This window comes from Prionailurus viverrinus, unplaced genomic scaffold, assembly GCF_022837055.1.
Source record: "Prionailurus viverrinus isolate Anna unplaced genomic scaffold, UM_Priviv_1.0 scaffold_35, whole genome shotgun sequence".
Classification (NCBI taxonomy): domain Eukaryota; kingdom Metazoa; phylum Chordata; class Mammalia; order Carnivora; family Felidae; genus Prionailurus; species Prionailurus viverrinus.
Window position 1 is genome coordinate 2,465,419 of NW_025927605.1, and position 21,670 is coordinate 2,487,088.

The 21,670-nt window shown below is 55.3% G+C and overlaps 4 protein-coding genes across 11 annotated transcripts; 1 reads left to right on the plus strand and 3 right to left on the minus strand.

The window, feature by feature from the left end:
* Positions 1-12: 12 nt before the first annotated feature.
* On the plus strand, positions 13-6,853 carry PSMC3IP (PSMC3 interacting protein). 2 transcript variants are annotated; one of them, XR_007149404.1, is made up of 10 exons: positions 13-978; positions 1,070-1,170; positions 1,349-1,438; positions 3,461-3,572; positions 4,096-4,241; positions 4,357-4,410; positions 4,536-4,595; positions 4,682-4,797; positions 6,082-6,270; positions 6,722-6,853. XR_007149404.1 is itself a non-coding variant. In XM_047845466.1 (8 exons), the coding sequence occupies exons 1-8, from the start codon at positions 945-947 to the stop codon at positions 4,736-4,738; spliced, it is 654 nt and encodes a 217-aa protein (XP_047701422.1). In that variant the 5' UTR covers positions 14-944; the 3' UTR covers positions 4,739-5,353. The 2 variants fall into 2 exon arrangements, 1 of the variants encoding a protein (XP_047701422.1); XM_047845466.1 differs by lacking the exons at positions 6,082-6,270; positions 6,722-6,853 and having other exon boundaries at positions 14-978; positions 4,682-5,353.
* MLX (MAX dimerization protein MLX) lies at positions 5,818-10,149 on the minus strand. Of its 4 annotated transcripts, none has more exons than XM_047845463.1 (8): positions 9,521-10,149; positions 8,932-8,968; positions 8,357-8,446; positions 7,974-8,080; positions 7,623-7,722; positions 7,335-7,434; positions 6,788-6,989; positions 5,818-6,084 (listed from the first exon to the last, which is right to left on the minus strand). In XM_047845463.1, exons 1-8 carry the CDS (start codon positions 9,692-9,694, stop codon positions 6,028-6,030), a joined length of 867 nt encoding a protein of 288 aa, XP_047701419.1. In that variant the 5' UTR covers positions 9,695-10,149; the 3' UTR covers positions 5,818-6,027. The 4 variants fall into 4 exon arrangements, with proteins under 4 accessions (XP_047701419.1, XP_047701417.1, XP_047701421.1 ...); XM_047845461.1 differs by having other exon boundaries at positions 9,359-10,149; XM_047845464.1 differs by having other exon boundaries at positions 6,026-6,149.
* Positions 10,150-10,292: 143 nt separating this feature from the next.
* COASY (Coenzyme A synthase) lies at positions 10,293-14,442 on the minus strand. 3 transcript variants are annotated; one of them, XM_047845458.1, is made up of 10 exons: positions 14,369-14,442; positions 13,248-13,958; positions 12,400-12,614; positions 12,016-12,147; positions 11,700-11,889; positions 11,551-11,615; positions 11,282-11,366; positions 11,015-11,112; positions 10,779-10,925; positions 10,293-10,677 (listed from the first exon to the last, which is right to left on the minus strand). In XM_047845458.1, the coding sequence occupies exons 2-10, from the start codon at positions 13,945-13,947 to the stop codon at positions 10,627-10,629; spliced, it is 1,683 nt and encodes a 560-aa protein (XP_047701414.1). In that variant the 5' UTR covers positions 13,948-13,958; positions 14,369-14,442; the 3' UTR covers positions 10,293-10,626. The 3 variants fall into 3 exon arrangements, with proteins under 3 accessions (XP_047701414.1, XP_047701413.1, XP_047701412.1); XM_047845457.1 differs by having other exon boundaries at positions 14,322-14,375; XM_047845456.1 differs by lacking the exon at positions 14,369-14,442 and having other exon boundaries at positions 13,248-14,357.
* Positions 14,443-19,368: 4,926 nt separating this feature from the next.
* On the minus strand, positions 19,369-21,355 carry HSD17B1 (hydroxysteroid 17-beta dehydrogenase 1). Of its 2 annotated transcripts, none has more exons than XM_047845941.1 (6): positions 21,063-21,355; positions 20,792-20,959; positions 20,471-20,650; positions 20,272-20,365; positions 19,686-19,863; positions 19,369-19,597 (listed from the first exon to the last, which is right to left on the minus strand). In XM_047845941.1, exons 1-6 carry the CDS (start codon positions 21,157-21,159, stop codon positions 19,382-19,384), a joined length of 933 nt encoding a protein of 310 aa, XP_047701897.1. In that variant the 5' UTR covers positions 21,160-21,355; the 3' UTR covers positions 19,369-19,381. The 2 variants fall into 2 exon arrangements, with proteins under 2 accessions (XP_047701897.1, XP_047701896.1); XM_047845940.1 differs by having other exon boundaries at positions 20,792-20,986.
* Positions 21,356-21,670: the final 315 nt, after the last annotated feature.

The window sequence follows — 21,670 nt, forward strand, 5'->3', positions numbered from 1 at the left end:
AATTCTTAATATTGTTCCTTAGACATGTGAAGACAAGTACGTGTTTCAAAGGCTAATGAGAATTTAGGTAACAGAAGGCTGTAAAGATTAACACCATGCTCTTCCTCTGGAGTGTTTGAGCTGCAGGGACAGCTGCTCTTTGGCCTTCAGCTGACCTCAGAAACTAGAAACACTTATTTCAGGCTTTGTCCCATTGGCCACTGTGGGCAGAAGTGGAAAACACCTGCCAGGTGTTGCCATAAGATTGACTCGGCCAACAGGAAACTTTTCTAACAAGCTTTGTGGCTTAACCGTAGCCCCGTCCCAACCCTGCCTTGCCTTGGCGTTCACACCACAGCACGTGTTGAGCGCCCCCTGTGTGCGAGGCCCAGTAACGGGCAATGAAGGATATCGGTATTGTCCTTCCAGAGTTTCTACGCATTTTTGTCTTCCAACCACCCTCCTGTTAGTATCTCTTCTTCCTATTTTACAAATGAGACCGACGAAAAGAGCATCGGGCCGTGGGACAGGGCACGTCCCTGTGAGTAACTGGCTCTGTGATCTTGAGCAAGTCGCTAGCCCAGCGGGAGTTGATCCCAAGTTTTCTCCCCCTTGGAACACCGGCCCAGGTCACGGTGACGAGAGCTCAGCCGCTGCCGCTGGAAGCGGGGCTCGGACCGTGAAGGCGTGATTTACTACGGCCTGCGTCCCGAGGAGCAGGGAGGGAGAAGTCCAGGGCAAGCGCCCCACCTCCGCTGCATGGACCCAGAAGTGCGAGGGACCACGCTCGTACCCGGCTCCCGACAGCACTGACCTACGGCGCCCGGGAAGGGTCGCTTCGTTCCTCGCCAAGACTTCCCCTTCCGCCAATCACCGCTTGCGGCCCGCCCTTCCCGTCGCCGGAAGCAGCCGTTGCCCCGAGCGACTGCAACGTCCGGCTTTCCAAGTTGGCGGCGGGAAAGGCCATGAGTAAAGGCCGGGCCGAGGCTGCGGCGGGAGGTAAACGGACCGCGGGCACGGGGGAGACCCGGGCGGGGGACGGGCGAGGGGTCGGTTGAGTGACCTCCCCCCATGCCCCGTCTCCTCGTAGCCCCCGGGATTCTCCTGAGATACCTGCAGGAGCAGAACCGGCCCTACAGCGCCCAGGACGTGTTCGGGAACCTGCAGCGGGAGCATGGACTGGGCAAGGCGGTGAGGACCCTCTCCTGGGACCGCCCCCCTACCCTTGGGGCCCCTCGAATCAGCCTGAAGTGCTGCCCTCTCGAGGCAGCCATTCTAGCCTTGAGCTTCCTAAGGCTGGCGGCCCTAATTCCCGCTGCCTGGGCGGTAAATCATCCCTCTGATTGGTTCTGCCTCTCCCCTCTGCCAGGCGGTGGTGAAGGCGCTGGAGCAGCTGGCCCAACAAGGCAAAATCAAAGAGAAGATGTACGGCAAGCAGAAGATCTATTTTGCGGACCAGGTGAGGGAAACCTGTGCAGATTATCACCCGTGTGAGACCCGACATTAGGTGAATCAGTCTCTAGAATGAACTCTGACTTGAGGCATCCCGTGAAACTCAGCTAGCCCACGCCATTAAAAGGGCCCCACACACCCTTTAAATCAAAGTGGGTACTCCCCTTGCTGTGATCCAGACTCAACAAGACTTCCAGATCTGAGATGTACATGATAGATGACAGAAGATCCTGAATTGTTCCTACCAAGGTCCCTTTCCGCTTGGAGGTTTCTTTTTCCCAATCATCTAGATCAGAACCATCATCTGCCAAATGATTTGCCTTCTGTCCCCACCCCTCCCAACACAGACGACACTAATTTTGTATCTCTAGGCCAGACCACCGCCCGGATGCCTTCCAGACCTTGCAGAATCAATATTGCTGAAGTAGAATGCACATCTCCCCTAAATGGGCTCCTTTTACAGGCTTCTCCCTCAGTTAGAGCCACTCCTCACCCAACTCAGAGACTGGGGAGTCACTCTTACCTCACAGCTTAGGCAGCCAGCAAATCCAGTTGGCTTTCCCCCTTCCTGAATCCACCCTCCCCTTTCTGTCTGCCATTGCTGATTGAGTTCAGGTGCTCCTCATCTATCACGATAGCCTCCTCACACATCTGAAACGCTGCAGCCAGAATGGTCTGCGTCAGTACTATCTGGGGCCATTTCCCTACTTGAAACTCCAGCACTCCCTACAACAGGGAGAAATCTACATAGAGACTTGGCTCCAGGCTGCTGCTAGCCTCACCTGTCCCTTCACCAGTACTAGACCATTTAGGTGTATTTTACCCCTGTGTCCTTCCTCTGCCTGGAGTTTTAAAATCCCTTCTTCCTCTTCTGCCTCTTTGCTCAGCGAACTCTTACTCCAAGGTTCTCTTTCAGGCATCGCCTCCAGAAACCTTCCCCGGATTCTCTCCTCGCCTCTTCTTCAGGCACTCACCTCCCTGAGGGATGCTATATTGTGGTGGTCTTTTTACCCATGTCCTCACTAGACTGCAGCCCTTCCAGGGCTGAGCCCACTTCTCACTCTTCCTCCTTTGCTCAGCACAACCTCCCCCACCCCAGTATCTAACGTCCAGTAGACCCCGAATACTAGTTTAACTGAACCACACCACCATCAAGACTAACTTTTGAAATAGGTTTCATTACATTACTACTCTAATGAAGAGTCCCTAAGGGAGAATTTGGCAGCATTTTTTCTGTAAAGACAATTTTGTGCTTTGCCGGCCAGATGGCCTCTTGTCATAGCTACACAACTGTCACAGCCACTGAGGGCCGTCATTATAGAGCAGTATGTAAATGATCACATGTAAACGAGTAAACATGTAAACGAGTGGGTATAACTGTGTTTCCAGAAATTTTTGTTTTCACAACCCCGAATGTGGCAGGATTTGGCGTGCAGGCTGTAGTTTGCTGCCTTCTGCTATAAAGGTTTACTTTGCTTTAATGAAGAGTCCAAACTGCCCAGGCTGGCATTCCTATTCTTTCTAACCTGCTCCCTGACATCACTGACAAGACCACCCCACCCCCCATCCCGAGCCCCACCAAAGTCCTTTGTGGCAGCTGGTCTCTCTCAGGGGAGGGGCCCCTCAGATGTTTACTGGAGTCCCTTCAATACCACCCACCACAACTCTTGACCTGCCCAGGTTCTTCCTACTGTGGAAATGTGTAATTTAGGTATCACTACCTTGGGAAGAATGTTCCTTTACTCTTTTAGCCCAGTGAGTGGTTTTACCACTAAACTAAGATTTCTGCCCTGTTCAGTATCCTGAAACCCCTTGAGGACAGGCATCAGGTTTTAACTTTTTTATACCTTTTTGTTTGTTGGGACCAGTACCGAACTGAATGGTGTCTCACAGGGACCCTCCCGCTGTTCTCCCAGGCCCCCTGGAGGGCTGGGGAGCCCCAGGTTCTTGAGCGGATGTGATGTGGCCTGCCCAGATGTGGCTTCACATCACACCCACCCACTTCTGTTTGTCGTCTCACCTCTGGCAGGACCAGTTCGACATGGTGAGTGACGCTGACCTCCAAGGCCTGGACACCAAAATCGTGGCCCTCACTGCCAAGGTGCAGAGCCTCCAGCAGAGCTGCCGCCACATGGAGGCCGGTAGGACTGGGCGGATGCCGGAAGGGGCCCCTGGCGCGAGGGTCAGTCCAGAGGGCAGGAATCCCTAAGTGAATGGTTTGCTGACCGCAATGTTGTCTCGCTGCAGTGGAGAGCTGGGCTGGGCCGCCACTGGCATTATGTTACAAGAGACGTAAACAGCTAATGGCTTTTGAATATAAATGGGCAAGACACGCATTTGCTTTCCCTGACATTATCAGTGTACTGTGCCCACACTCCCTCTGTGCCTGTTTCTTTAACTGGCTACAGGGAACAGTCTGTTCAACCTCACACTTTACCACTGCTTGTAGATGGAAGAGGAAAGAAAAGCAGACTGAACTGGTAATTCTATAAGCCTTAATCTCTGCTGAGCGCAATTTCCAGAATATTGGAACTCATTCTGGACCCTGGGTGTAGAACCTAGAGCAAGGTAGGGGCCCAGTCTCCTACCTCAGGGAGCACCCTCTGGGAAAGACAAAACCCCATCATCAGGGTAAGAAGCGACCTCAGGGAGATGTGGTTTCAGAGCTGAAGGAGTTAACTAGTGCCCTGACCACACCGGAGATGCAGAAAGAGATCCAGGAGTTGAAGAAGGAATGTGCTGGCTATAGAGAGAGACTGAAGAACATCAAAGCAGCCACCAACCATGTGACTCCAGAAGAGAAAGAGCAGGTGAGTCAGGAGGAAGGGTGGTAGCGGGGAGGTCTGCCTGTGCAGGTCTGGAGTGAGGCCGAGGTTGCCCCCCAGCAGCCCCTGAGGGGCTAGAGCAAGCTGTTTCCCTGTGCAGGTGTACAGAGAGAGGCAGAAGTACTGCAAGGAATGGAGGAAGCGGAAGAGGATGGTGAGTGCGTGAGCTCTGCAGCAGGCCCTGGAAAACGGCAGCCACCGGAGAAACTGCTGCCTGAGGTCATGGGTCCCCCAGGCAGTGCCGCCCGTCTGAAAAGGGGTGGTTTTGTTTCTTGTCAGGCAACAGAACTGTCTGATGCGATCCTTGAAGGATACCCCAAGAGCAAGAAGCAGTTCTTTGTAAGTGGTTCTCTCTGTCTCTCCCCTCCTTGCCACCCTGGGGTCTTCGTCCAGGGAGGTCTCGTTTACTGGTCTCCCTGCCCCAGGAGGAAGTTGGGATAGAGACTGATGAAGATTACAACGTGAAGCTCCCAGACCCTTGAGGAGTCCTCTGCAGGATGGGGGAATGGAAGCAACGTCCTGGACTGGCTGCCTCCTTCAGGTTGGCTTCTTTGTTCCTGCTGCTTTCCACCTTTGAGCAGAGCAGCTGGGAGAGGGGCATGAACCAGAATACAGGGCTCAGGGAGTGAGCAGGCCCAGAGTGGATGGTTGTCATGCTCGTTTCATCTAGATTCCAATTGCTTGCGCTTAAACTTGGAACAACGCTAAAGGAAAGCATTTGGCAATATTTATTGTACTATAATTTGATATAAAAATACTTAATTTCCTCTGGATAACGAAACCTCCCAGCTGTCAACCCTGAGGAAGGCTACCGGGTAGAGAGAAGCTAGTATACACAGCATTCGAGGAGCCCAAGGCTTTACCCAGGACTTTTCTGGGCTCTGTACCCCAGGAGGCCTTTAAAGTATCTTCTCTACCCCTTCACGCCACTCCCAAGTCCTGGGAGAAACACAAGCAGCACTGAGATGGTGGAGACCCAGATATGCTCGACAGGATGGCTGGGAGTGATTTTGAGGCCCAGTTCACTTTCAAAAATTGTAACTTTAGCAAAATTGCGATGTTGGTGTTTAGAATATTAAAAAAAAATTTAATATGTAGTGCTGTGTCACATGTAACTTCTCTGTGCTATGCTCCTGCCTGTGGGGACAGAGGGGGCAGGAGTATGTGGGGGAGGAAGAAGAGGGGATGCAGTAGCAAGTGAGGGCAGGAACCCAGTAGCCCTGCCCTGAGCTGGCCAGAAGAGGCCTGATCTCACCTTGGGCTGACCAGGCAGCCCTAGCCGAGGCACAAGGAGGCCTTTCACCCCTCTTGGCTGTGGGAGTATTTCCTCATGTTCCTCCCTTCCCATCCAACTACTGCCAAAATGGCCAAACTTGGGCCAAATGTTGCCCAAGAGACCAAACCAAATGCAAACAGTAGCTTCCCAATATGTGTAATCAGGAGCAAAAATCTGAGGATTAGAAGGGGAGAGACCAGGAGCTCTTATGGGGGGAGGGGGGTGTCCCCAGAACAGGGTCCCCCCTCCCGAAGACTTCTACAGAGAAGGGGAAAGACAGTAAGCTCAAGTTCTGTGGTCAGTATAATAAATTAAAGCTTTCACAAAACAAATACCCCAGCCCCAGTGAGGATGAAGGGGTGCTGGGGAGCCAAACACCGAGAACCAGCTGACTGGTGTGCAGTGTCGCAGTCCAATCTCATAAGCCCAGTGGCTCCGTGGCCAAGTAGGAGACTCTGGCCTCTTGTTGGCTCTTCTGCAGCTTCCAAAACCCAGTCAGTACAGCTGGTTCTTCAATTGGTGCAAGACGCCAATCACAATCTCCCGTAGGGTCTGGCGGGGGCAGCAGAGGAAGACACGAGTGATGCTCACGTGAGGACAGAGGCTCAGATACCTGCCTGGACCAGTCATGCTCTTGAGTACAACAGAAAAAGCCCCTGGGAAACACCGTTTACAGTCGACTCTGAAATGTCCCCGAGACAGGACAGAGAAAGGGATGGAGACATGGACAGCTATGTGGTAAAGCAAATACAAGAAATGGGAATGGTAGCATTTAGGTGGTGGGCACAGGAGTGTCCACTCTGTGTCACAGGACACTTAAAGTGGTTCTAGAAAATGTCAGGAAACAAAAAAGTGAGATGCAAGTCAAGCCTCAGAAACTCCATGCAATACCATTAACACACGGCTCCATTACAAATAATCACAAACCCCAGGGAAAACTAGTGGGCCTGGGGGTGGGAGCCAGGAATCTTTCTAGAAATTCCACGTGATTCTGCTATGAGTGATAAGGGCTTACATACTAGGCAGCCATAACGCGAGCTAACAAAGGCCAGAGCGAGGCCTTGCCTGAGTTAAGTGCCCACATCATTCTTGCCAAATGAAACCTTAACAGGAAAATGTGGGCCAGGAAGCAAAGAAGAGACCCTCCAGAAACCTAAAAGTTGCCACCTTCCCTCTCTGAACAAATTAGGACTTGGGTCACTTGGCCTGAAGGAAGACAGAAAATCCGCACCCCTTGACCACTGCTGCCCCATACCTGAGGCTTACAGTGCTCCTCAATCCAGCTGAAGACACAGGCTGACAGCTCCTGGAAACTGGCCACGGAGATAGAGGCATTGAAGGACTGGAACAGTGAGTCCATGATGCCTTGAAACACATTGAACTTGACTTGGTCAGAGACCTGGTCTTCTCCCTCATGGGGGTTGTCCTGGTGTGCCTTCACAATCTGCTCATAGTTCCTGAAAGCGAGTAGGACAGGGCTAAGGTGCTATAGCAGCTCAGGTCACCCTATGTACTCCCCCGGCCCCGGGAAGGGGTTCCCGGAGAGCTGCTGGGACAGAGATGGGTGACCCTTCTCTCTACCCCTCGCTAATCCCACAGGCACTTTGAGTATCTGCTAGGTATCAGGGACTGTTGGGGTGCAGGGTCCTACCCCTAAGTGGCCACCTACAGGAATGAGAAGATTATCTGTTCTGTATTATCTGATGTGGCCTTTGAACAAGAGAAAGGTATGAACTGAAGTCAGCTTCAAAGTCCCCTCAGAAGCCCTGGCTCCCCGAGCTCAGCATCCCCCCCCCCCTTACACTTTCATGATCTTTAGGGCCGTGACGTCCTTGCGTAGCATGGACACCTCCTCCTCCTGCTTTTTCTTCTCCTTGTGCAAAAACTGGATGTAGTCAATAGCTGCAGTGAGGGTGGGCACAGAGGATGTCTCAGCCAGAAGGACAAGGTTTACTTTGTTTCCCCTTCCTCCCTTTCCCCAACTCTCCCATTATAATCACCCCACCGGGGCCAGGCCAAAAGTGAGTGTAAGGCTCTGGCCTCACAGCACCACTGGCCCCAACCACTCCCAGTGCTCTCCCTGGCCATACTCTTCTGTAGAATGATGGCTTTGCTGAGCTTTTGGGAGCCAATGGAGAAGTCCTGCTGCTGGCAGGTGGGGACGATGGTCTGGAGGTCATCATAGCCTCTCTGTGGAGACAGGAGGGAAAACAAGGGTTCCTTAACTCCAAGGGATTCAGGCAAACTGGCACAAAACTTTCTGTGAACCCAAGTTCCATGCTCACAAACTCAAAGGGGTAGGGGACTAGAAAAAAGGAGGTGTTCATATCCGGGGACTAGAGCAGCTGCCACCAAGGATGCTGGGGACTGATGAGGGCAGGGTAGATCTGAAATACACAGGGCCCTCCTGCATTGGCTGAGGTATAGGCCTCCCCAGTCACCTTGATGGCGTCTCTCCTCTTCTGCTCAGCCTGAGTATGTGCTCGCCGCCGCCGGTCCTTGTAGGACTCCTTGTAGGACTCCTGGTGGTAATCACTGTCCTCATCATCTACGCTCAAAGTTGGGGGCAGGAAGAGGTCATTTTGAAGCCCAGTGGGCCCAGCTAACCCACCTTGCCCCAGTGGGGAAGAAAAAACTGGTGCTCAGAGACAGCAAACGGACAGAACCGTCTAATATTCTAGATGAGGTGAAAGATGGTGAGACCCTGTGTCTAACGCTAGGCCTCCAGCACCCCCGTGTGGATGACTGGAGCTTCCTGTCTAGGAAATATACTAAAATGATGGTATATCTGAGCCCCCCCAGGTGGGGGCATGTTGCTGCCTACCTGTATTGGGGACAGAAGAGGCACTGGTGGAACCGATGCTATTAGCTCTGGACACTACACTCCCCTTTCGGGTACTTTCTACAAAAAGCCCTGTAAAAGAGAGGTCCCAATCACTAAGGGGTAGGACAGGAGGACACTGTTAGACCTTCAGACACCTGTGTGTACAATGGCTTCCTGATCCTTAAATGCTGACCTCTCCCTTTCAACCCAAAAGCTACCCATATTGGGTCATCCACTTCCTGCTGTGCCCCACCACAGTGCTCCTGTCTCTGGTGTCTCCGCTGCTCCAGGGGCCTGCAATGATACCACCGGTTCACAAAGTGGCATCTAGGCACAACGAGGGTGACAGAATGGCTAGCTCCCACTATTTTCATCATTTCCTTGTTTCAGAGCAGCAGGAATTATACCCTTATGCTTCCTGCCCCTTATGCAGCTCCTCCCTCATTGTCTCAGGGCAGGAACTCCGCCCAGGGACAGTGGACTGTGCTCAGGTGTGGCTGGCAAGACCACGGGAATCCACAGGACTGTGGCAGGAGTGTCACCAGGGAGCTAGAGACCGTGGGAGAGGTACTCACCGGGGTCCAGGCTGTTGTCACTGTAGGCATATTCCACCTGTGACACCAAGCAAAGGAGCTCATCAGACCTCCGCCCGGGACTGGGCACCTCCTCTCACTCTGAGCGCGTGCGCACTCGTACACACACCATACACCCCTACCACACACACCTCTACCCGCCCCAACACCCCACCCCCACCCCGAGAGCGCAGGCAATTGCAGGATGCACGCATGTACGTTCACTTAGACTTATACACACACACGCACGCGCGCGCACCTGGGGTGCGCAGGGGTTTGCAGGATTGCCCCGATAGCAGTAAGCAGATAGGCCATAGGAGCACCGCCCCTCCGCCCCCACCCCCTCCCTCCTCCACCGTCCCCCCCCCCCCCCCCCCCGCAAGCCCGGTCCCCTCACGTTCGTGCACACACGCCTCACTTGTCTCCCCACCTTGGCACGCGCAGGGTGAGGGCTGTCTTCTCTGCAGCCCCGGGGCCCGGAGGGCGGGGGGACCTTTGGGGACTGCAGGGAATCCCCTAGTCTTCGGGACCCCCCACGTGCATGAGCCCGACCCGCCCTCCCCTCGCCGGCGTGCGCGCCCGCGGGGCTTGCCTTGACCCAGGGGTCGTCCGGAGAGGCGACCGGCTCCGTCATCTCCGACCCACCGAACCGGAAACCAGCCAGCGGGCGGGCCCCCTGCCGCGAGGAAGAGGCGAGGCACTTCCACGTGACCCAAACCCACCAACCCACGAACGAGGGGCGGAGGGCGGGGCACAGCCCGCGCATGCGCACCCGGAAAACTCTGAAACCGAGGGTCAGGAGCTGCGGAGACTGGTGTCGGGGCTGACACAGACGTTGTCCTCACTTGCCCACATCGCGACATGACGCACATTCTGTAAAATGGAGTCCCCGCAAAGGCTCGTCCAAGTAGTATTTCCGAGAGTTGTGTGCACGCGCTGTGCTGGACCCGCGGCTTCCAGGGACTTGTGTCCAACCCCACCCTGCCGGCCCTGCAGTCCTGGCCCCCTCGGCCCACCCAGCACGGCTGCCAGGTCCGTGAGGCCGGAGGCCCCGCCTGGCTCGTGGAAGGCCGGTCCTCCAACACGTAGCCTGGTACCGGGCAGGAGACCAGTGGAAGAAACGCTTTCAAAGAGCCCGTTAGCCCAGTTAAGCCTCTTCACAGATACAGAAACCGAGGAACCTAGAAAGTCTGTAGCTTCTCCCAAAGCAGACAGCTAGTCAGCGATGGGGCCAAGGCTGACCTCAATCTGGCTAGCTGCAAAAGCTATGCTCAGAACCACTGCACTCCAGGCTTCCAGCTCAAGGCTTCCAAAGAAAGATACCTAGAGGCATTGGGGCAGGACGCAGACATACAGGCAGCACCTGGCAGCATTCACCTTTAATTGTTACAAGTTCCAGTGTTTGCCCTGGCCGCAGTGGGCTGAGGGTTTCACAGACACTGTGGGCAAGAGTAGGCACAAAATGCCAGAGGGGCCTGCTCCCCTCTGAGTCGCATCCTCAGCGATGGCCAAACGCCAGCAAGCTGGGTAGACTTCCTGTGTCCACCAGGCCCAGCCTTGCCCTTCCCAGTCTGGTTCAGAGTCTCTAGGCCCAAGCTAGGACGAGCACCCAGGCCCCCATTCCTCCTCACCGCTGAATCTCTGGGCAGCTCCAGGGCCACTGTGGCCCCAAGGAGAACACATTGTCAGCCATGGGCCTTACGGCGTCTGGGAGATGCGCTTCTGCAAGAGAGCCCAAGCTTTCTCCACCTTTGGGCAGGACAGAGTGTCAGGAGGAAGAGAAGACAGAGTCAGGCAGGCACCCACTGGAGACTCCTTCCCTACAACCCAGCCCTTTCCTGGGCACCAACCTGGCATTGCGTAACATGCGGTTCCCATAGGGTGCTCAGCACCACGTGGCTCTGGTCCACGAGCTGTTGCCCACTCATCTGGCTCTGCAACCGGCTCTGAGCTGCAGCTTCACTCAGGCCATCCCTCTCCACAATGCGTCGTATAGCCTGGGCACGGAGAAGGCATCGGTCAGCCCACTGGCTCAGAGCGGGCTGCGGTGTGCAGTGGGGATGGGGTGAGAGACAGGTCCAGATACCTCAGTCTCAGGGATGACAACGGTCCACACCTCATGCACCATGTTCTGCCAGCCGGCTTCAAGCAGCAGGGCGGCATCAATCACGCACACATGTTTTCCTGCGGGGAGACCCCAGTCACTGCCAGCAGCACACTGCCACTTGCCACCAGAGAGCCGGTGAAGCCTAGTCCCAAGGAAGTGGAGGGTCTGGCTTGGGGTGAGGAAGCTCCTAGGAGGAGAATCTGCTTAATGTCCCCCTTGGCTCCTCCCATCAACCCTCCAACTCACCCTCAGCCACAGCCTGGTTCATCTCCTCTCGAGCCAGTTTTGCGATAATTGGCCACACAATATCCGTGAGTATCTTCAGCTGCTTCTGAGGAGGGGAACAGAGGAAGCAGGCGATTTACCTTCCCTTGGAGATGGAGCCAGCCCGAGAGAGGGGGTGGTGGGGAACAGATGAGTGGAAACGCACTCTGAACCAGACCAGAAAGGTCCATTCAGTCCCAACCTCTGGTTCTAGTAGCAGCTGAGGAGTCCTTGGAGAGAAGCGTGCTTACCTTGTTCCCAAACACCCGGCTGCCTAGGACCTTCCTGTTGATAATGCCATCTTTATGGAGAATATCTGGACGAGAGACACAGGACTGGGCAAGGAGGCCAGGCCATCCCCTCACTTTTCAGGCCACTTCTAGCCCTCCCCAGGCATTACCTGCTCCAAAGGCTTCCACAACAGGCTGGTAGGCAGGACCCCCTGGGGCGTAGGCCCGATGGCCCAGGTGGTCACTGTCGATGACAAATGCCCCCAGGCCCTTAAGCCGCTGAGCTACTGAGCTCTTCCCAGAGCCACTGATGCCCGTCAGTCCAATCACGTAGAGCTGTGTGGGGAGTTCGGGCCTCTTCTGGAGGTAGAGGAGAGGGAACCCCAGTTACTAGGGTCTTCAGACTCATGCTTGAGACTGAAATCTTCAGTCTACTCTCCAGCATTTCCAGCCCACCCAAGCAGAGGAGAGAGAGGGCAGGCATACATATGGAGGCCGAAGCAGCTTTCCCAGCATTCGTTGGCGGAAGGTGGAGGAACTGACTTTGTCCTCTTCATTGTCTGTATGGTTTGGGTCCTTCAGCAGCTGGATCTGGTACAAGGCAAGCTCCTCCAGACCCTGAGGTTAAAGAGGAGGGGTGAGGAGAGGGAACGAGGGGCAGGAGGACAATGACATCTGAGCTGCCCCCTTATCCTCCCCAGAGGTAGAGCCTGCCTCCAAGGGCAAGCTGGGAAACAGTTCCTTCTCGCCTCTTCCTCACCACCCCAAGTCCTCTCTTCCCTCCTCTAGGGTCACGGTACTTCCAACAGCCCCCTACATGGCCTTCCCCAGCCCCATCCACTCCCTCTGCCAGTCTCCCTCAGGGGTTACATTCTCAAGACGGAAGCGGTTGACGGCCATCCCCCCACGATAGGTCTCCTCGCTGACCACCAGGAACTCCAAGGAGGGGTTAGAGCCAGCGGGCCCATAGGGATCCAGCAGGGGGGTGATATCAAAAGTCAAGGAGGGCTTGATGTCCACCAGGAACTCACTCAGATGTTCCACGCGTTCTGTGTAGGGTTGGAGCAGCTCAGGGAGCAATTTGCCTGGGGAAGGAGCCCAGTGAGATCTTTTTACTGGGGAGGAAAGGTATAGTCAAGTTTGGGGAAGACTATCCCTAAGCATCCAATCTCCAGAGGGGGGTGGGTGGCAGGAAGAAAGGGCTAAGCTGGGAAGTGCTGTATGTCAGGGGAGCAGTGAAGAGGGGGCAGCCAGCAAGCACGACAGTCATGGCAGGGGCTGGCATGTGTCCAGAAATGAGCAGTGCCAGGGAGCATCAGAGTCAGATGGAGAATTCCAAGAACCACCCCAACCACGAGTCTCCTCTTGCTGTAGCTCTAACACACTACCTACAACCCACAACCCACTCATCCATTTACTCCCAGGGTCACAATCTTTAGGGTTCGTGACCCGGAGAACTTCTCAAAAGTACAGATTTCCTTAGTTCCACATTTGGGGAAATTCTGATTTGAGTGGTGAGTAGATTACACACGGAGAAAGCTGCACTTGTTCGTTTAACATAGTTTCCTTAACACCCACTGGGTGCCAGGTGCTGTTACATATGGGAGGGGTGGGAAGTAAAGGATGCTCCCCCCCCCTCCTCAGTCTTGGCACTGGGGGCAAGGTTAAGGAGTTTTGAGGGTCCTCCCCTGCTCTACTCCAGAGTATCTCTCACTCACTCTTCAACAGGTCTTTGTCCGCTACTCCCACCACAAGCTGCTCCTGGGCCAGGATGCACGCAACACTGAGCAACACCTTGTGGGCATTGTGCAGGCGGTCAAACGTGCCACCCACAGCCCCACGGTGGTAGCCACGCACTGGCTGCTTTGGAGACCTGGCCACGGGAGAGGCTGGCCTGATGGTGGATGGTAAGGGGACATCCAGGGACTCCACAGACAGCTCTCCAGGCCCATAATCGGGGTATAGCAGCACCGAAGCCAGCTGGGGACAACAACTGTAGCAGCTGGTGGCATAACGCTCTAGCTGTTGTTTGACCGGGTTGTACTGGCTCCCATCCAGTGTCTGGAAGTCAGTGAGCACCACTTCCGGTGGGTGGGCCAGGTTCTGGACTGAGCTGGGAAGGGGAGGGAGAAAGGCGCTCTTGGCTCCTATATTGGTCAGCAGAACTCTGACATCCAGGTGCCTGTGGACATCGGCGCCAGCGTAGAGGTGCGTGATGAAATCCAGGACCTCAAACGTGGCCTGCACGAGGCTGGACTGGGGCTGGGCCGGGCCCCCGAGGCTCATGCCCGGCTGTAGGTGTACGTAGAGCGTGTGATTCACCAGCCGGGCCGCCGAGGTCAGGATGGGGGCCAGGCGAGGGGCCAGGGAGGCGAGCGGCGTCGTCAGCACCAGGAGGCCCGACCGGAATACGGCCATGCTGCCCAGGCCTGCGGACAGCCAGGAAGACGAGGCGTGGGTGACCGAGGGGTTATGTGGCTGAGGCCGAAGGCCCAGGAGAGGGGACCTGGCGCAGGGACGGGGTCTCAGTGCTGATCCAGAGGAACCCGGGGGAGGGCACGGGGCCTCGGGGCTATGCGCTAAGCCCCGGTTTCCACATCTCTCAGACGGAGCGGTGAAGCAGCTGAACTGAATCCAAATCCTGAGCAGGGAAACTGGACAAAAGCCCCTGAGTCATAGGGTTGGGAATCCAGAAATCCTGGGCCCTGCTGCCAGGCTGTACCAGGGTCTTAAAGGAATCAAAGGAGAACACTAGAGGGAAACACTCAGGCTCTGAGCGGTCTTCTACTTACTGAGACCTCTGGGCTTAGGTTCCGCTAGGGCCGCCGCGGAGCCTTACCTGGCTGCGACCCGGAAACAGTAGTTCAGCGCCTGCGGCCCCGAGCTACGGAACGGCAGAAAGGCCAAAGTATTTACTAGGTTCGGGAACCTCGCGAGATTTTGTAAGGCGTAGGGCGTGTCCTGCTGAGGAGGTGGGGCGGAGCTCGGAGGCTGGGGGAGCAGGTGAAGCTATTTATTTCCAGATCTCAACAATTCCCAGGTCAGTTGGTGGAGGGCGAGGCGGACCTGAAAGCCGATTTCACGGATGCCCTTTTGACCCTGACAGCAGAGAATGGCTTCAGCCTGGTTACCCAGGAGATAGCGGCGAAGGCAGAACACACACCTGAGTTTCCTCTTAGTAAGTTATAGGACATAGCACCTGGGTGGCTCAGTCGGTTGAGCGTGGGACTCTTGATTTTGGCTCAGGTCATGATCTCACGGTTTGTGAGTTCAAGCCCCACATCTGGATCCGTGCTGACAGTGTGGATGGAGCCTGCTTGGGATTCTCTTTCTCTCTCTCTCTGTCCTTTCCCCACTCGCACTGTCTCTCTCTCTCTCTCTCTCTCTCTCTCTCTCTCAAAATAAATATAAACATTAAAAGAAATAAATTACAGGGACGGAGGTGGGAGCCCCAGGACTCAGAGTCCCTGGAACCCTCCTGGTGCCCATCCACTCCAAGGATCCTCTTGTGGGAAGCCACAGGGCAACTCTGTCCAAGTCCCCATTTCACAGTTGGGGAAACTGAGGCCCTCTATGTTCCAAGGACATACGAGGAAGTAATGACAGAGGCCTGGTCTTATGGCTCCGTGGGATGCTCTCCACACCACTCAGAACCAGTTTGAGGGAGGGAGGAGGAGGAGAGTTCTGCATGGCAGCTGGGTAGAGTTGCCAGAGGATGGTCTTCAGACAGGAGAGAAGGGGAGGAAGGAGGGAGACCTAGTGTCAAGGGTTTACTGTGAGGCCAATAGGGCTGGAAAGGCTGCAGTCGGTAGTCTCCGTGCAGAGAGGAAACCAGGTTGCCGTCAGGAAATATTTCAAGTAAATTGTTCACAGAGATCTCAAGAGGGAGGGAAACCAATCTCCCAAGATTCCAGTATCGTGCTGTGGTTTATTTCCCCAAACTAAGCAAATGCTCATTTTCATAGTTATGTGCAGTTTTTAAAATTCTTTAAGTTTATTTATTTTTTGAAAGCGCGAGAGAGCACCAGTGAGGGAGAGGCAGAAAGGGAGAGGGAGAGAGAGAGAATTCGAGGCAGGCTCTGAGCTGTCAGCTCGAAGCCCCACATGTGGACTCGAACCCAGGTACCATGAGATCGTGACCTGAGCCGAAATCAAGATTCCGACACTTAACTGACTGAGCCACCCAGGTGCCCCCTTTTTTGTATTCTTAAAGAGGTGTCCCAAGGGGCACCTGGCTGGCTTAACTGGTGGAGCATGCGACCCTTGATCTGAGGGTTGTAAGTTAGAATCCCCACATTGGGTGTAGAGATTACTTAAAAATAAAATCTTAAAAAAGAAAATAAAATCAATAGAGACGTCCCAAAGGTGTATAAGCCTCTGGCCCCACAGAGCCTGGATCTGCCCCTGGAGTCAAGGATTGGAAGAGTTATAGAGCCACAAAGGCGTTGAAGCCAGCTTCAGACAGGAGACAACTTAGGTTGGATTTTAAAGAGAGGACCCCACATGAAGAAGCAAACTGCAGCCTCTCAGGAAATGCCCTGAAACACCTGGGCGCAATCTCACAGAGTCACTGTTGGAGATGTGAGTGCCAGCTGACCCTCAAGCTGGCCCTGGGCAATTGAAGGCTGTCCTTAGTATACACTATTCCCACAGCAGTAGCTTTGAGAGAGCAATGTGTCGTCGAGACCATCTGGATGGTATATGTGGCGGAACCTATTTAAGGCCTCTACATAAACTATTAAGATTCTGGTGGGCAAGTGCAGAGACCCACTTGTCTTGTAGTCGCCCAGGACAAGTCTCATATGTCAGTTCCCTTGCTAATTAAAACCCCCACCTCCCAATCTGGAGTGCTCTGCCTCTTTCTTTGGTCTCTCCTTGACCTCTGTGTATGGGAGCCAGTTTCAGATTTCACCCAGGGAACTTGTAGGTTGTGAACCAACAGTCACTTTTATTCAGTAAATGTGGATTTAGTGCCTCCCATGAACAGGAATGGTTCTAGGTATAAGGGATCAACCAGTGAACAAAACAAACCAACGAGCTGCCCTGGAGCTTAAGTTCCTATGTGTCTTGGGATAGGGTGGTGAAAGTTATAGATAAATGTGTAACAATAAAGTCAGCAGGTCAATAAATAAATCTCTGACACATCCAGTGGTGATAAGCGCTATGAAGAAAAATGAAACAGGGTAAGGGAACTATAACTGGCGTGGGAGGGGCGGGTAGGGAATGCTACTTTAGATAAGGTCGTCCAGGGAAAGACCTGAAGGAAGAGAAGAATCAGAGATTAGGGAAACTGTACCAGATAGAAGGAATAGCCAGTTCAAAGGCCCTGGGGCAGAAAGCCAGTAGGGCTGAATCAGATGATGGTAAGTGATGAAAGATAGGGTCAGAAAGGAGGTGGGGGCCAGATCAAAGAATGTGTTGGAGGTCTTGGAGAAAAGACTCAGATTTTACTTAGAAAGCCACAGGAGGTGTTTTAAGCACAGACATGGAATAACTTTCATTTTTAAAAGATCATTCTGGCTGTTCTGTGGAAGTTTTACTTGGTGGGCATGGGTCGCATCAAGGCAACCAGTTAGGAAACAGCTGCAATAATCCAGGTGCGGTGATGGTAGACCAGAGTGCATAGACCGGAGTGATTTCCAGAGTATTCCAAAATATCTTCCAGTCTTTGAAGACTGAGGGTATTTGCTGATGCGTTGGTTGAGGGATGGGCAAGAAGGAAGAGTGGAGTTGTCGGGTACTGAAGTGGGGAAGACTGGGGCAGGAGCAGTGGGAGATCTGGAAATCAGAACTTGTGTTTGGACACATTAAGTTTATTAGGGATCAAGTGGAGCTGTTGAGTAGGAAGTTGATGTGTGTCTGGAATTTGGGGAAGCAATACAGTTGGAGATATTGGAGACTTTGGTGAGGCTCATGGGTGCATAAACAGTCCTCGAAGTCATGGGACTGCAGGAGACTATTAAGAGTATGAATGTGGGGCGCCTGGGTGGCTCAGTCAGTTAGGCATCTGACTTTGGCTTAGGTCATGATCTAGTGGTCTGTGAGCTCGAGCCCCACATCGGGCTCTGTGCTGACAGCTCAGAGCCTGGAGCCTGCTTCGTATTCTGTGTTTTCCTCTCACTCTCTCTCCCCCTCAAAAATAAATAAATAAACATTAAAAAAAAAAAAGTATGAATGTAATTGAGACACCTGGCTGGCTCGGTTGGTGGAGTGTGTGATTCCTGATCTTGATTGAGGTTGAGGGTTCGAGCCCCACGTTGGGTACAGAGATTACTTAAAATCTTTGGGGCACCTGGGTGGCTCAGTTGGTTAAGTGTCTGACTCTCTATTTCGGCTCAGGTCATGATCTCATGGTTCCTGAAATCAAGCCCCGATCTCCAAGTCGGGCTGTGTGCTGATAGCAAGGAGCCTGCTTGAGATTCTCTCTCTCTGCCCCTCCCTTGCTCACAGGCTCGCTCGCTCTCTCTCAAAATAAACATTAAAAAAATTAAATTTAATTAAAAAAATAAAACCTTTAAAAACATTATGAATGTAAATTCATGGAGGGGTCACACTTTGCCTTTCTCATCATTGCATCCCCACCCCAGGGTGCGACCTTGTGAGTGTATGCATACACACACACACACACACACTCACACTGGGGTGCAAAGGAACAGACTGGGGGACAAGAGCTGGGCTCTGAGAGCAGGTCTCAGAGATTCATGCCATCTTGGCCCTCTCCCCTTCTGGTGGCCTTTCTGGATCCTGAAGGCACAGCAGAACCATATGGGCCATCAGGGCAGGGAGACAGCAGGGATGAGCTGGCTGAGGCCCCCTGTCCCAGGAGTAGCCAGCAGTCCAACGCCCAGAGTGGATGGCTACCCGGAGGTAGTGGCAGGTCCAGATGCTGTACCTCCTTCCCCTCCCCCCAGGTTCCAAACAACCCCCCAGCAGTTTCCCCTCTATTCTGGCTTCCCAAAATCTCTGTAGCCATGGCCCTGCCCATTCCAAGTAGTCATTTCTGTCCCTCTCCCCCATCTCTTAGGCACCCCTACCCCTGTCCTCTACCCACACCCTCCTCATCAAGTACCCTCCCTGTTCACCCCTTCTTCAGCACACTACTTCTCGGGAAGTTAGCAGGAAATTGACCCCACAACCCTGCAAGCCCTTTCTCTGGCTTCTGCCCCTGGCTTCAGGAAGGAGGATAGCCCATTGGGCAGGCCAGCCTGCCCTGGAGCCTTAGCTGAACCTCCTGGTGAGTGGCAGCTTCTGGGCTGGTGGTGATCCCTCCAGCTGAGTTCTGTCTAGGGCAGGGGACACGGAGGAGGATGTGTGGAGCTGTAGCCTTATAACTCACTTGGCCTGTTTCTTCTCTACACATCGGGCTTCTGCACACGAACGCATAATAGTAACACCACTAAGAGTAGCGGTAATAGCGGTGCCTGCTATTAAAACCTCCTTCCCAGCACTTCCAGGAATTATCTCAACCCTTCATACAACCCATGACATAGGTCTTATACCCATTTTACAGTTAAGAGAACAGACTCAGGATAAGGCCCTTGCCTGAAGTCTCCTGACTAGTGGGGGCCAAATCACCAAAGGACTCTCCTCCTTCCCAGGTCGGCCTCACTCTTGCTGCAGACACCCTGCGGGAATCCAGGAATCACTCTCGACCTCGCCCCTCGGTGGGCTAGCTCCTTCCTCTTTCTGGGCCTCGCTTTCCGCGTTGGTATAACCCGGGCTAGCCACGGTCTTTCCAGATCACCCACCCGCTGCACGCGCCGCCTGTCGCACACGCCCCCCCCCCCCCACCAGAACCGCGCGCCCCTGGGGTCGCAAAGGAGGGCGCGGCAGACAGCGGCGGGCCAAGCCTTTATTGCGGGGTGGCGGAAGGAGCGCCGAGCGCGGGGCCGCGCAGGTCGGCAGCGGACTCCTCGGCGGGGTCGTCGGCGAACACCGCGCGGTGCATGGCGGCGACGTAGCTGCGGCCGCTGGGGTCGGTGAGACGCATGCGCACCAGGGGCAGGAAGCGTTCCGTGCTGAAGTAGCGCAGCGCGGGGCGTGGGGCGCGCAGCGCGGCGAGGAAGACCTGGGGCGGCGGGAGGAGGCGCTTGGCTGGGGCTGGCCGCCAACCCCCACGCGCCGTCCGTGCTCCCAGGGCCGCGCCCGGCGCCTACCTCGGTCACCTCCTCCGGGTCCTGCGCCGCCTCGTGGAAGATCCGCTCCAGATGGCGCTGGTAGCGGGAGAAGAGGTCGCGGGTCTCGGCGTCCGCGCCGTCCAGCGCTCCGCCCGGGCCGCCCTCCAGCTTCTCCTGGAAGGCGGTGCGCACCGGGCCGCACTCGATGAGGCTCACGCTGCGGGCATTGAGCGGCGGGTGGGCGGGGGCGCAGTAAGCAGCCGGACTAGGCGGGCGGGGTGGGCGGGAAGGGGTCTGCGCGTGGGCCTCGGGAGCGTTTGAAAAGCGGCTTACAGCGGGAAAGGCCCCCCAGAGTGTGAGGGAGCCGTGTGTCAGAATTCTAACCTGGCAGGCTCCCTTCAGCTGTGTGACCTTGGGCCAGTCACCTAACCTCTTTGGGCCTCAGTTTCCCAGCTGGGTGGCGGAAGTGAGATAACGAGTGCCAAGTGCCCAGTGCTGCACCTGGCACACAACAAATGTGAGCCGCAGTGGAGAGGGACCAGCTGAGAGTGGCTCAAACAGGTCAGGGTCCTGGGGTTCCCAAAATCAGGGTTCAGAGGGCTCTGGGGGTGGGGCGGTGACTCACTGGACCCCGAAGGGCGGCAGCAGAACCGCCAAACTCTCGCATAGACCTTCGATCGCAAACTTGCTGGCGCAGTAAACGGCGTTGAATGGCAGCCCTTCCAGGGGAGATGAAGCTTTTGGAGGCGCCCGGAGCCCACTGTAGCCCCTGGCACTGTCACCAGGCCCCACCCCTCCCGCTGGCCCTCCCCCATTCCACGCACCCATCAAGCCACCCATGCTCCCCGTCACCAATACGCGTCCCGAGCGGCGGCGCTTCATGTCCGGCAGGAAGGCCTGCAGTGTCCGCACCGTCCCTGCCACGTTCACGTCCAGCACAGACCCGACGGCGCCAGCCTCCTGCACCTCCAGCGGCCCGAGCAGGCCCCGGCCCGCATTACACACTGCGGGAAGAGACGCCGAACCCCACCTGCCTCGCCTTCCTCAGACCCAGCCGGTCCCCTTGAGTTCCCGGGGCCTCAGGACATTTTGGTTTGGACATAGGGTGGGGAAGGCTCCTGCATACGTGCTGCGGGGAGGCTCACCCAGCACGTCCACGCGGCCCTCGGTCACGCGTGCCCGGGCAGCGGCCACGGAATCTGCGTCCCTCACATCCAGCTGCAACATCTCCAGGGAGCCAGGAGGGCACCCTCGGGACTGGGCCGCCTCCCGCAGCGGGCCCTGCGCCCTCAGGTCCCGCAGCGTGGCATACACTGGAGGTTCAGGGAGAAGACAAGGATCTGAATTCCCTGCTTACCCCTACCTGGGTCTCCTTGGGCTAGCGACTGCTCCTTTCTGTCCCAGCCCCTCATATACCTTTGAATCTCCGGGAGGGGTCGGATGCCAGACGCAGAGCCAGGTGCAGGCCGATGCCAGAGGAGCAGCCCGTGATGAGCACCACAGTGCGGTCCATGGGGAGAGGAGCTCGGAGGGGCGCCGGGAATGCAAGGCTTGGGTCTCTGAGCTCGAGAGCCCCTGCTCTGACCCGCCTAGGGCATGCCCACCCCTTGTTGTGTCTCCAGCATAATCTCAAGGCTGAGCCCTCCCGCCAGTCTGGGGCCTGCTCTCCCCACCTTTTATCTTGGTCAAAGCAGAGCTGAGGCCACTCCTGGGCATACCCCTTCTTCAGCTACTGGCCAGAGGGAGGGCAAAGTTTGCAAGCAGATGTGGGCTCGCCTGTGGGCACTGAGTGCCCTGGGCACCCTTCCCCTGTGTGTGCCTCTGTCCCATAGGGACAACGATAGGTTCCAAAGTTTGCTGCTGAGGGTGTGAAAGTATACATTTTGGGGAGGGCATTATCAGTTCCAAGGTCAGGTGTCAGTATTATGTACAGGGAGGCTGAGGCAAGGGGGCAGGGGGAAATGGCATCCACACCAGTGTCCATGCTGTAGCCGGGAGTCCTCCCAGCCATCTCAGTAGTGACG